The following is a 12,658-nucleotide window of genomic DNA, read 5'->3' as shown; positions in this document are numbered from 1 at the left end:
TTCTTCCTCCCACATGCTAGGTTCCCAGCTCCCACACAGCTTTCTTTAAGAAGAGACCAGGAATCCATAGTGAAGGGCTCAGGTGGCACATAAATGCATCCCCATGAAAACACTCCCATCCTGCTTTCAGCATTGTGCCATCTTTCACCACTAGAAGAACTTGGATAGACTGTCAAGGCTTGAAGAGCTTCTCCATGATTTATTCATTCAGGGTTTCATTTTTCCAGCTGAGCTTTACTTTGAGAGTGGCCACTTTGGTGCAAAGGCAGAGGCCCTTCCTGTAGCACAAAGCTGATTTGTGTAGTGCAGCCACTATGAGAACTACTAATAGAAGCATCCCCTCTGCATTTGCTTTGAGCCTCAGATTCATGGGGTATGCTGAGCATTTCTACCCTAACACAAACCTGATTTGAGAAGTACTGAATGTTTTAAGTTCAGCATGATTCTGAGATGAATGCAAATTTATTCCACATGTCCCTCTTTATATCCACACTGAACATTTGCTTCACTGCTCAGCTCTTTGTTTTGTTTTTAAGGTTTTATTCCATAGAAACAGAAGTATTCCCCTATGCAGGAACAGCAGTTCCCATTAAGGCATGACAATAACCACTCATGTATTTCGCAGAAATATCTTTCTAGCCTGTGCCAGTTAGTATGATTTGTGACATTTGCTTGATAAAAAAAATGTGTGCAGAAGGTAAGGGGAGACAGATCAAGCATGAATCTTGCATTAGAATTGAAAGACAATATCAGAGGCAGCTCCTGTTACTTACTCTCTCTGTGTAGGTGCAGCATAATATCCCTGCACAGTCTAAAACCCACCTCTTTTCTTTTTCAGGTTGGCATGTCTATTAACATTTTATACAAAAGTTATTTCCAAGGCAATGACCTTCGAAGCAATCGTTCAGCAAAAAGTTATTTTGATTTATTATGCAAAACAGCTGAACATGATGGAAAACATGGCTTGAATCCCAAGAAACATTAATAGAACACATATCTGTGCACACAGTGATTTGTCAATGTTTGTACAGGCACTACTGAAAGATTACACATAAGTTAGTAGTAAAAGTATACAGTATTTGCAGCAGCCCAAAATTTCTTCAGAAGAAATTCAGTTGCTGTTTTTTTAGGAAATGTGATGGTGACAGGGTGTGACAAGATTATTAAAGGAATGCTATGGAAGAAGATAATTTATTTGTCTAATGTAAAAGGGAGCTTTCAGTGCAAACTAAATAGTGTGATATCAATATTCCACAACATGTTTATCATCGCATTTCACTGAACATATTATAACAACAAAATGTGCCCAATGCTGCTTTCACTGTGGAACTCGCAGCTTAATTCATTCCCTATGGTGATGATATGACCTAAACGTCTTCGTTTTCTATGACTCTTGCAGTTTTCCTCCAAGAAGAAAGTTTACTGGGTAAACTGATACCACTGAGGGGTAGGTGGTGGAAAGGGGAAAACCTTGGTGGACAAGGGTCACGTCAGACCCTGACAAGTGCTGAATGCTTAGCTATGGTTTTCATTTGCTTCTTAGTTCAAAGCCATTAGTTTTCCGCAATTAAATTATTTTTCAGGGCTCTTAGGGGACAGGGCTCATGGATTATATAGCCACCCTATTTCAGCCTTTGCTTGGCTCCTGACTTGACTATATATGTATACGTGGTTATCTATTTGCTTTTCTTTTTTCTTGGTTTCTTGCTTTATAATCATCAACTTTTGCCATGAAATTATACTGTGTTCTAGTTTGTACAGGCAGTAATACTGCTTGGCTTGGCAGGAAGAGCAAGACTGAGTGAATTTCAGGGTTCCAGTTCTGTGTGCACACAACTGTGATGGCCAGGGAACATTAGCAGATGTGAAAACTCGATACTCAGCTGTTTTGGCCTGCAGGAGTTCAAAAGTTGATCTGCTCTTGTGTTGGAAGCAGCCAGGTTACTAATAGACAGCAGATTAGGTCAGAGGGAATGGCAAGGAAGTCACCTTGCCTTTTTGTCTTAGTTTAATAAAGCATTTTGAAGAGCAGATTGCAGTAGATGCACACTGTACGTATGCTGATGCATTTGCAGAAATGCATGCTTTCAACTGTGCAGGCAATATGTTGTGCAGCAGGAACCCTTAGCTTCCAGATTTGTGCACTGCCATCTTACCACACTGGAATGCTGAACACAAGAATATTGTCTCTCCTATGAGTACTGGCCCAGTTATAGCATCACTATAACTGTGAACCATCTTTGTGCTCCCAGGCTGAAATCCTGCAAAAAACTCAGCCCCACTTTATCTGGAGAAGCCAGCTGATGGTTTATGGAGGCAAAGCTTTACCAAAATTCAGTTTCACTATCATTTGCCAAATCAATGGCTTGTCAATGAAAAGCTTGACCACTGCCACAACCCATCCCCTTTTTGCATAGACTTCTGCATGCAGAGATGAACTGTGGCACAGATTTGTCTGAAGCAGGATCAGGTTATGATAGGACTCTGGATTGCATATGTAGATAAAGAATTCATTGAGATAAACTGGTAACTGGCAGTCTCAATCTAACCAAGAAGAAACTTATTAGTTTTAATCATAGGGGGTTGTCACAATTCGTGTTATTAGTTCAGCGGCACAGCATCTTTGCTTTAGCGTGATATATGAACCTAAATATTATAACTTATAAATTATAGCAAGTCTCCTCATGTAGAATGAATCTAATCAGTTGTGGCTAATCAACAATACCTGCTTAAACAGATTATGACTTAGTGCAATGTGGAATCTAGTTACATTCTACACAGATTGACATTATCCTAGAAAGGATTAAGGACTAATCCTGCTGCTGTTGCAGACTCCATGAAAGACACTCAGTGCAATGAAAAATAACACTTGAAATAAGAAAGAGTATAGAACAGAGATCCCCAACATTTGGGGAACCAGGGACTGGTTATGTGGAGAGAGGTTTTTCCATGACTGGAGGGGGAGTGGTTTTGCATGCTGCCTGCTTCCTGTGGATGGGGCTTTCCTTGTTTGTGTGGACCGGTTGCTGGCATGCCACGGCCCGGTACTGGTCCATGGACTGAGGGTTGGGGACTCCTGCTATAGAATATAAAACAAATAATTTTATATAATAGACAACCCTAGAAAAATTTAGGGTTAGCTTTCAGTACTGCCTAGACATGGAAGTTGCAAATTAGATCTCCTAATTAATTTTTTCCTTTAAAAAATATACAATCTGTTAAAAAAGTGTTTAAAAGTTCCAGAAACACATATAAAACTCCGTTTGGCACTGTGAAAGCAGATACACCTTTTTTCAAGCTCTTTCAGCTGTTATGGTAGAGTCTCTTGCCAGTTTCTGCATATATGAATAGAGCCCCCCTTCCACTGAAACCACAAGTTGGGGTCCCTTAGAAGTTGATGTCATAATGGATACATCACCACAGAGAATCAGCTTTTTCAATAGTAGATTTTTTCCAAAAAAGACACACAAGCACACAATACACTTTCATTCCATATTTTAGTATTTTGGATGCATATTGGAGCCTATAACTAAAGGAGGATGTGTTATGAATTTGGAATGTGGTTCCTAAAAGCATGTTTTCAGTAGACAATGACAGTCACTTTGCTATTGGAATTGCTAAATAGCCGCTTCTAGCAATTTGCTATGCCAAGCCTAGCTTTGTGTTCCACCGTTTAGATAGATCAATCCTTTCCCATTTCAATAAAAGCTAAATCACTTTGCACATAATAATTTCATTGTTCAAACGTATTTATTTCAAAACTCTCACAAATGGTGAATGCACACATTCTGATGGTAAAACCTCTAAAGTGAGACAAGTTCTTCTGAGAATATATTATGCAAAATTTCAGACTTAATTGACATGGTAGGGTTAGGTTTTTTTCCCCTTTTATTATTGGATGCATTAATATTCCTGCTTCTAATACAATTAATTCAACACAGATAGAATTGATAGAAGTTGTTCTGAAATGATGGGAGTTATAAGCCAACATATCAACAGGACACCAGGTTGGGAAATAGCTGAGGAAGCAATGGGAAACCATGGGAAATGCCTTAAAGCATTGTGTTGGACTTAAGCATTTGGCTTCTTCAAAATAAACTGAACTATTGTTATCTGGGCATTTAATTTCCAACTGCTAAATCCTACAAGTAGTCCTTAACCTAGAACCATTTGTTTAGCAACTGTTTGAAGTTACAATGGCACTGAAAAAAGTGAATTTCAAGAGATACTCAAACTTACACAGCAGCCCCCAGTCACTAGATCAAAATTCAGGTGCTTGGCAACCAGCGTATGTTTTATGAGGGTTGCAACTTCTCGGAGTCCCATGATTGCCAGTCACATCCTTCCCAGCTGACAAGCAAAATCAATGGGGGAATCCGGAGTTGCTTAATGACCTCGTGATTCACTTAATTGCAGTGATTCACTTAACAACCATGACAAAAAAGGTCATAAAATCAGGCACAATTCAACTTTCACAAGTCATTTTCTTTTCCATGATTTCACCACATTTTATTTCTATAATTAGAATATACATATGCCATATAACTAGCACTTGTTATTTTTCTAATTGAAATAGACTTTACCATGGAGCACTGAAGAACTCCCGCCTGCAATTTTATTTCTTTTAGTCTACTCTCACTGTTATTATCATGGTTGGTCACACAGTCAGATGATTAGACTGGATTTGGCATTTTTATCCACCTATCAAGTATTTATCAAGGACCTGAAATAGGCAGATTGTGTTTAAGTATCATTGCAAGATGTAAGTTGCTCCAAATAAAGCTGTCTTTTGCAATTGAGTGATGGTGATTATGTCAGTGCCAGTATTATTCAAGTGGTGGCTTGCTTTGGGATTGCACCCAAGATATCTTTGACTATTGGTACTTTCTTTTGTTTTCTTTTGCCACAGTCATTCCATTTGCAGACCTTTATATTTTGTGATTTTTATCCCAGTTCTTTCTCTTTTCTTCTGCTGTCTCCAGATATTACAATATCACCTATCCAGACTTTTTTGTCTTTCTTATAAACAATTGTTCAATCTCAGTAGTTATGTAGTATTATTTGTGGGGGATCTTTTAAAATGCAGAATCATGTTTTGTTTTTGGGTAAACATGCCATGGGTTTATCTGTGGGTGACACCTGATGGTACTGAAGTCACTTATTAGATTATGAAAACCAGTGTATGAAGCCAGAAAAAATACCTGTCCAAGCCACCCTGTAATTTAATAAACTTTCCTAGTAAATGTTGAGTATAATTAGTCTGCACAGAATGAATCTTCTTGTTGTTGTTGTTAGCTGCGAAGTCGTGTCCAACCCATCGCGACCCTATGGACAACATTCCTCCAGGCCTTCCTGTCCTGAATGAATCTTATTAAACGTTAAATGCATTTTCCTCTAATTTGAAATTTAAACCTTTGCTTGTGGCTTGGTGTCACAGAAAATGCAATTGAACATAAAATATGCATAATTCTTAACTCCTTTAAGGGTGCTGGGATGACAACAACTAATGCATAAATAATAACTTAGCAGATTCAGAGAAGTTGCATTTGTCTAATTTTGCCTGTGTGCAGAAAGCTCTTGCTATGGAAGTCTAAGGAGGGAAGGTGTTCTACAAAATTTATAGTACTCAAAATTATCAGCTTCAGTCCATATAAAAATGGCCGTTCACTCTCCACCCCCATGTTAGATTACTTGGCCTATAAGATTAACCTGCCTCTATTGATACTGCCTGTACTTCCTAATTGATCAAAAGGACCTGAAGCAAGGCAGGACAGCCCTTAGAAATGGGAGAATCCTTAAACAGAAACTCTGCATGTTCTATATTATATTTGAGTTTGGATGTATCTTTAGATTCCAGTTTCCAAACATAAGCAGGACATCTAACCATTAACAACATGCTTGGTTGGTTTCAGAATGAATTGATCATAAAACTGATCAACCTTCTCTTCTTCTGCATCATTTATTGGAACATAAACTTGGATAACATGTTAAAATGAAGTCTGTTTGTTTGTTTGTTTATTGTAAACATATCATACATGGACTAACAATATATATTAAGATTTCATCTAGATTAATAGAACCCAGTAAAATATAAATGTTAAAAAAGATCTACATTCAAATGTCTAGGCCATCTACCAATGAAGCAAAGCATTATTTATATTTTTAAAAAATCAGGTACTGAACCAATACATACCCAGCTTACAGCCAGTCACAATGTGATCTACGGTTTGAGTGGGATCCCATAATCACACTAAGGGGAGGATACTCTGACCCATTTATACAGAGTCCGTGTGAGATGTGAATCCTATTCAGGATTGTCCATTTCTGACATGGTAGTTCAAACCCTGGCATCTTTTTTTGGGGGGGGGGAGTCATTTATATTTATATCTTGCTACTGACCACAATTCCATGAATTACCTTGACAAACACTTTGCCAAAATCAAAAGAGGATAGCCTTGAAGTAGGTAGGATATTTGTTTTTTAAAAAAAACCAGTTTAGCCTGGAAAGGCAAGAGAAGCTGCCTGAGGAAGAAACCTCCTTGAGTTGATTTCTTTGATATATGAGGGAGGGAGACCTGGTGAAGTTTTCAAGATTCAGCAGTAGAGTTCTGATTGTTTTATGATATCTGTTTCCTGACATGGCTTACATCATGAAAGATTGATGTAAAATGTGTTGGGTCTACTTTTTAAATGCTCATTTTAAAAAAGTTAAGACATGATGTTTACACATCCACTTTTATTTCCCATAATTACTGCATTGTTTTCTGTTTCCTTTTTAAAGATCAAAAAACATTGGAAGCAAAGAATTGCAGTGGCTTTAATGATTCAAGGAAAGGTGTTTATTTTAAAATCCCATGTGTTGTGAAGCATGTCATTTGAATGGTTTTTATCACCCTTGTAATCATATTAATCAAATTTTGTTTAAATTTTATTTCCAATTCAAACAGAGCAAATGTAATACAGTTTACCAAGCTCTCTCCCCTGAAATATTGTATAACCCCAAATACATCTACTAGAGGTCTTGTTCTCCCAATACAAATCTACATTTCAAAGCTGTTCCTTTAATGTTGGGAAATGCCCACCCAGACAGACATAAGCAGTCAGGATGGAATTAGCGTTGAATCACAAGAGATCCAGGACTGATCCCACTCTTTCAGCTCCATGCAACCTTATTTATCTGTTCTCATGGAAGAGCAAGCAGTCTGGAGAAATTCCTGTATTACCGACACAATACAATAAAATAGTTAGCTTGACCTTTACACATGTGGATCTGATTGCTTGTGCCTGATGTTTAACTCTATACAGGTCTCAAAATCTATTCAGTATTGCTGCAGAAAGTATAAGTATTCCCTGATACTACAATTTCTTGATTAATAGAAATGTATTTGCACAAAACAATGGCTTATTCATCATTAAAGAAGTTAGAGTGTGACAGAATTTCTCATCAGAATGACATTGTTATAAATACTCCTAGATTCAAAATGTGAACTTAATGAAAAAAGTGTCAGACTTGCAACAGCTTTTATAAATCGACTGGTGTGACTGCAATTATCATTAAGTTTTATTGTCTGAGATACAGTGAAAAATGAAAGAGCACAGTTTAAGTGGTATTGTCCAAATCAATTTTATAATTAAAGTTACTCATCACATATTCCAAGGTTTTGGATCTTCAGAGGCTTTGGATTGATTACTCTTCTGAAAATTGTAGTCAGAACACATTAGGAATGTCCTAGGCATGCAAGGCTGTCGTCATCCCTTTAAGGTAGTCCAGATACGAAACCAAATCATGAGAACTAGCACCACCTTTATTGTACAGTTACAGTAACATATTTGCAAGTCTGAAAGCATTTCTTCCTTCCTTTGCTTTTACTCTCCAGAGAACTAGGAAAGGTATCTTCTGAGACACTTTCTCCAACTCCATTTCTTTTGTGGGCTGAGATATGTCTTGTCTGACCATTGCCCTGGCTGCAGCTCTTTCTTGGGTCTCCCAAGGTTATTCACCCATACAGCTGAACTATCAATTCTAGAACTTCAAAATGAGATAGGCTCTTCTGTAGTTTAATAGACTGAAATATACCTTAACAAATGTAAGTTGCAAATTAGCAGCCTGAAGTATGGGGAATTACCTGGCAGAGATAAGGAAATTCAATATGCAAAAAAGGGGCCACTTCTGAGCTATAGCTAAAGACTTCAAATGTGGCATGCCATATGAGCTTTTGAACCCAATCCTCGTTAGCTAAATGTTTTTATTTGTTGACATGTACTTAATTTTCACACTTATTCAGAAACAAATCCTCTTAAATTCAATAGAATTACATGTTCCTTCTTAGTCTATACCTAGAAGAGTTTAGGGAAAATTTGATTCTAGTCAAGATCCCATATCTTCTTTGACATGCTACCAATATTAGAGGGGAAAAACCCTCCCACTGATGCTGGCAAAAAATAAACTTCAAAAATCAGGAATTGGTTCCACCAACATAGATTATTTTGCCACATAAGATTAATCAGTTATATCACAATTTTTATTGTACCTAGCAAAAAACTCTGTGGCTTCAATGAAAAAGGTAATAACAATGAAAAGGATTTTATTGCTAGCATGTAAATAATACTCTCTAGAACTAAACTAACAATGCAACAAGTTGGCAAAAGAAATACTGTGAAAAACCAATAGAGTGTTACTAGCTTGCCGATATGACAAATTAAACCAGACACATTGGTGTTTTTGTTACATTTTCCTCAGTAGTAGAGATACTATAATTACATTTCCATACATATTTTAAAAAACGTTATTTTGCAAGGCATTTCCTTTTAGAAGTAGCCTTTCTCTCCCCTCCTCCTCCATTTATTTATGAATAAACAGAACTGTCCTCACCAACATAAAAACTAGATGCATCCATCTTTTATCTGGTCATATAGCTCAAGATGATAGGTGATACAAGCTGATTTTCCTGTCAAGTAAGCACTTAACCATGAGTATTATTTTATAAAAGATGAAACAATGTTTCATAAAAGATAAAACAATGCTCTATAACAGCATTAAGCAAATTCATGATGTCACAATGCAAATAGGAAAGGAAACTGGAGTTCTTCTGCTCTATATCTGTACTATTATCAGTTATCACAAAGGATTTAACATATATATCCCATAAAGAGTGGTAAGAATTGAAAGTGTACACTGTATTATATGCTGCATTTAAATATATGATGCAATAGTATCGTTCCTTCTATTTGGAGAAATTCTGAAGAAGTTTAAAAAAGGAGAAGGAAAAAAAGGAGATAGCAGAATGAAAATGGGAGTTAACATTCTATGTTGTTGGAAAAGAGTGATTTGGTAGTCTGTATTTTGGCCTTTTACTTCAGAAATGAGATGTTTGAGTCAATTAAATTGAAATCATTGAAGTCCCACATCTCCATTTCAGTTGGTAGAAAATGCACAGCTCCTTAGAAAAACATGATTTCAAACACAACACCAGCTATGTGGGAACATCTTGAAGCAATGGTAGTATCAAAAGTAGCGATTAAAATTAAGCATCCACTGCAAGCCCAAACAATTTAGCGAATAACACACACACAATTTTATACACATAAACAAATATTTTAATATAGCCGCATCTGAAATGTTATCCACATTTTAGTCGTGTCAAATATTAACTAAATTTTTTGTAAAAATGACGTATTTTACACATCTTTTATTTACAACTTTAATATACTTAAATGTTATAAAACACCCACTTTTGTCTTTTAAAATATATGTATACAGGTCGTATTAGATTATATTATTATTTATAGCAAACATAAGGTTTGCTGTGAAACTAAATGTTCAATGGATAGTTTATTTTGGTCTGTTTACTAAAGACTGGCCCATACCAAAGAAAATCATAGGAAATGTGCAAATATCAAGAAAGGCAATAACACTAAAAAAAAAAAAATCAAAGCGACTATTTTTCTTAAATTGACACATAAAATGTTCAATAAATAAAAAATAATAATGTAATACAGTTATGGTATCCTCCAGGATTTGCCTACATTGTTTTGCAAAATAGCTCCAAAATTCTCCAGTTCATAATCAAAGGCAGTTATGAAATATCTGCATTTGATGAAAGCAGTGATCCAGGTGGGGCAGTGATTGTTCTACTGATTGCATGGGAATAAGGTGTTTCCACTCCTGGACGCTTTGCAGAATCCTCCTTGTAAGTGATCTTTAAAACAGATGCATACATAAAGAAATAAGTAATCCTTAGTAAGTAAGTAAACGTATGGAAAAATTAAGCTCATTCTAAACTATACTTTTAAGAACCAAATTGGTCAGCTGTTTTTATCTATCCATTTAAGGTTTTCAACAGCTGCCATATGCAAGGAAGCTTGTTTTTCTTTGGTATTTGATACCTTCTTTCAACAGGAGTCCATTTTTTTAAAAAAAAATACTTCCTTCTTTAGCCTCCAATTTTGTAACATTTCTGTGAGATTATATTTTGACATTTTTATGAAGTAAATACATATATGAATTTAGCCCTGCTGGCTATGAACATCATAAATCAACAGTGTATCACCTGTTTATTTGCTGCATTTAACATTTAGCTGCAAATGGAAGCCAGATGTGGCCATAATAAATAGTTGACACCCACCCCTGACATGAATCAAGCAGCTCTTTCTAATATCTAAACATGAAGCTTGAGTGCATTTAAACATTTATTTAAACATTTACTCCTATATAAGTACTGGAGATACATACAGTACATCATGCACATTAGCTGAGAAGGCCCCAGGAAAAAGTCTACTCCAGGCATGCAACCCCACTGCAAGTGCTGAAGAAGAAACATCATGCCTTAAATAGGACTCTTATGAAACTTAAGTGTGTCTATTAAAAATGAACATGGAAATGGAGCATGGCTATTAGTCCATGAAGTCCTGGACAAGAATGCCTGGCATATCATTACAGCGCTCCCTGACCCTGTATTATATTTCATGCTTCCCAAAAGAATGACTAATGCCCATTTTTCTGCTAAGCACCACCAGTGAGATGCATCCTTATTAAATGTTAAAAGAGCAGTCAGTGAAAATACATGACAGTAAAGGAACAGAGAGCAAAAAAACCCAAACAAACATACCACTTTTGGCTATGGTATTGAGGGAAATGTTAGACAGTGAAGCAGAAAAGTTGTATAAGCACTGACCATGACAGAGCTGCCAGAAAAACAGAAAGAAAGAGGTTGATGAAAATGCCACAGTCAGTGGACGTAGAAACACAATAGTAATGCAAAACGCATAGGACTTCAGTGCCTGTACGTAAAACACCATTAAGGACATGGTAACACAATCTGTGTTGATGTTGTAAAAACACAACAGGGAACTGGCACGACTCTGGAGGTGACTAACTATGGAGGGCTGTAATCACAGAAACCTTGAACTGTCTTCTCTGAATTGAATGTGGTATGAGGTAGTTACTTGTCAGAAGTCATGGCAAGTCCATCAGGCCTGCTGGGATGCTTCTTGAGATCATTGACAAATAGTGATAAATGAAACAGTAACACTGTTTTTTAATGGTTTATATAGATGGAGAGGTGTGAAACATGACTTAGTGTAACCCAAAGCAACAGTAACAACTACAACACCAACAAAACAAACCTGTAAAATTATTTATAGGATTGATAAAGAAACAGTAAGGCCCTAATTGATTAACTTATATAAGTACTAAGATATAAACCTGAAAATATTCATCCAGTCCTTTCCCGATAGGGGATCTTCTACCTAAGCAGGGTTTTGTTAACCTTGAATATATAACAGGATCTCCTGATAGTGGGTTCTCAATCTTTTCACAGGCTAAGGTTCATCCAATAATCCATGTGCTTTTGGCCTATATGACTGGGAAGGAGAAAAGCTAGTGCCCTTGATATGCCAGGATAGAATAACTGTGGTGTCTGCTTAGACGGTAAAGAATCAAGGAAACCTCCTCCACTTTGCTCTTGAGATTGTATTTCTCTTCACCTGAATTTATTACCTCTCCCTGTGTGGGTATGTGGTGTCATACGTAGCCTTTGACAGAAGAAAATGGAAGTTTAACTGCGAGTAATGTTTTCTGGGTTTTTTTGTACACTAGGACTTATTCTTACTTCTAGATATAATAACAGACCAGCATCCAATTTGATGTTATTCTGTGTACATAGATTCCAACGTAACCTGCTTTTACTTTTCACATAATCTGTGGTCAAAGATCAAAATGTATTCAATAGCATATCAAATCCCAATATGTCCCTATATTGTTAAGCCCTTCATGGATTGATTGGCCTAAAAAGAGTTACTGTATGTTTTTCTGAATAATATCAACTTAAAAATACCAAATGGATAAATATTTGTCAGAATTTGCTTTAAGAAGGAAGGAAGGAAGGAAGGAAGGAAGGAAGGAAGGAAGGAAGGAAGGAAGGAAGGAAGAAGGAAGGAAGGAAGAGTGGGTCAACCTCTATAGATCATTGGAATTAGTCAGCATGATAGATTTTTTTCCCCTCTGATTAATGTTACTCTTAAATGATAGAAATCAGAACTGGAGGTAATAAATATTGATTAGCAACTGAATGAAGTTGAAAGGAGGAAAGATAGGAATATTTGAAATGAGAATATCCTTTAGGCCAGGGGTGTCAAACTGCCAGCCTGCGGGCTGGAT

The 12,658-nt window shown here is 36.6% G+C and overlaps 1 protein-coding gene across 2 annotated transcripts in view; it reads right to left on the bottom strand.

Annotated features, from left to right (window-relative positions):
- Positions 1–9,358: 9,358 nt before the first annotated feature.
- DOCK10 (dedicator of cytokinesis 10) overlaps positions 9,359–12,658 on the bottom strand; it is a gene marked incomplete at its 5' end in the record, with an annotated part of 167,906 nt that continues 164,606 nt past the window's right edge. The window contains 2 exons of one of the 2 annotated variants that reach the window (XM_081328132.1): positions 9,359–10,199; positions 10,733–10,805. In XM_081328132.1, the coding sequence (XP_081184258.1) occupies positions 10,132–10,199; positions 10,733–10,805 (141 nt within the window). In that variant the 3' untranslated portion in view covers positions 9,359–10,131. The remainder of the gene's footprint in view (positions 10,200–10,732; positions 10,806–12,658) is intronic. The other variant, XM_081328131.1, reaches the window with a different exon arrangement.

The sequence above is a fragment of the Vipera berus genome (assembly GCF_964194415.1).
Source record: "Vipera berus genome assembly, chromosome: 5".
NCBI lineage: Eukaryota > Metazoa > Chordata > Lepidosauria > Squamata > Viperidae > Vipera > Vipera berus.
Note: the sequence above shows the minus strand (reverse complement) of the source record. Positions and strands in the feature narration are given on the sequence as shown.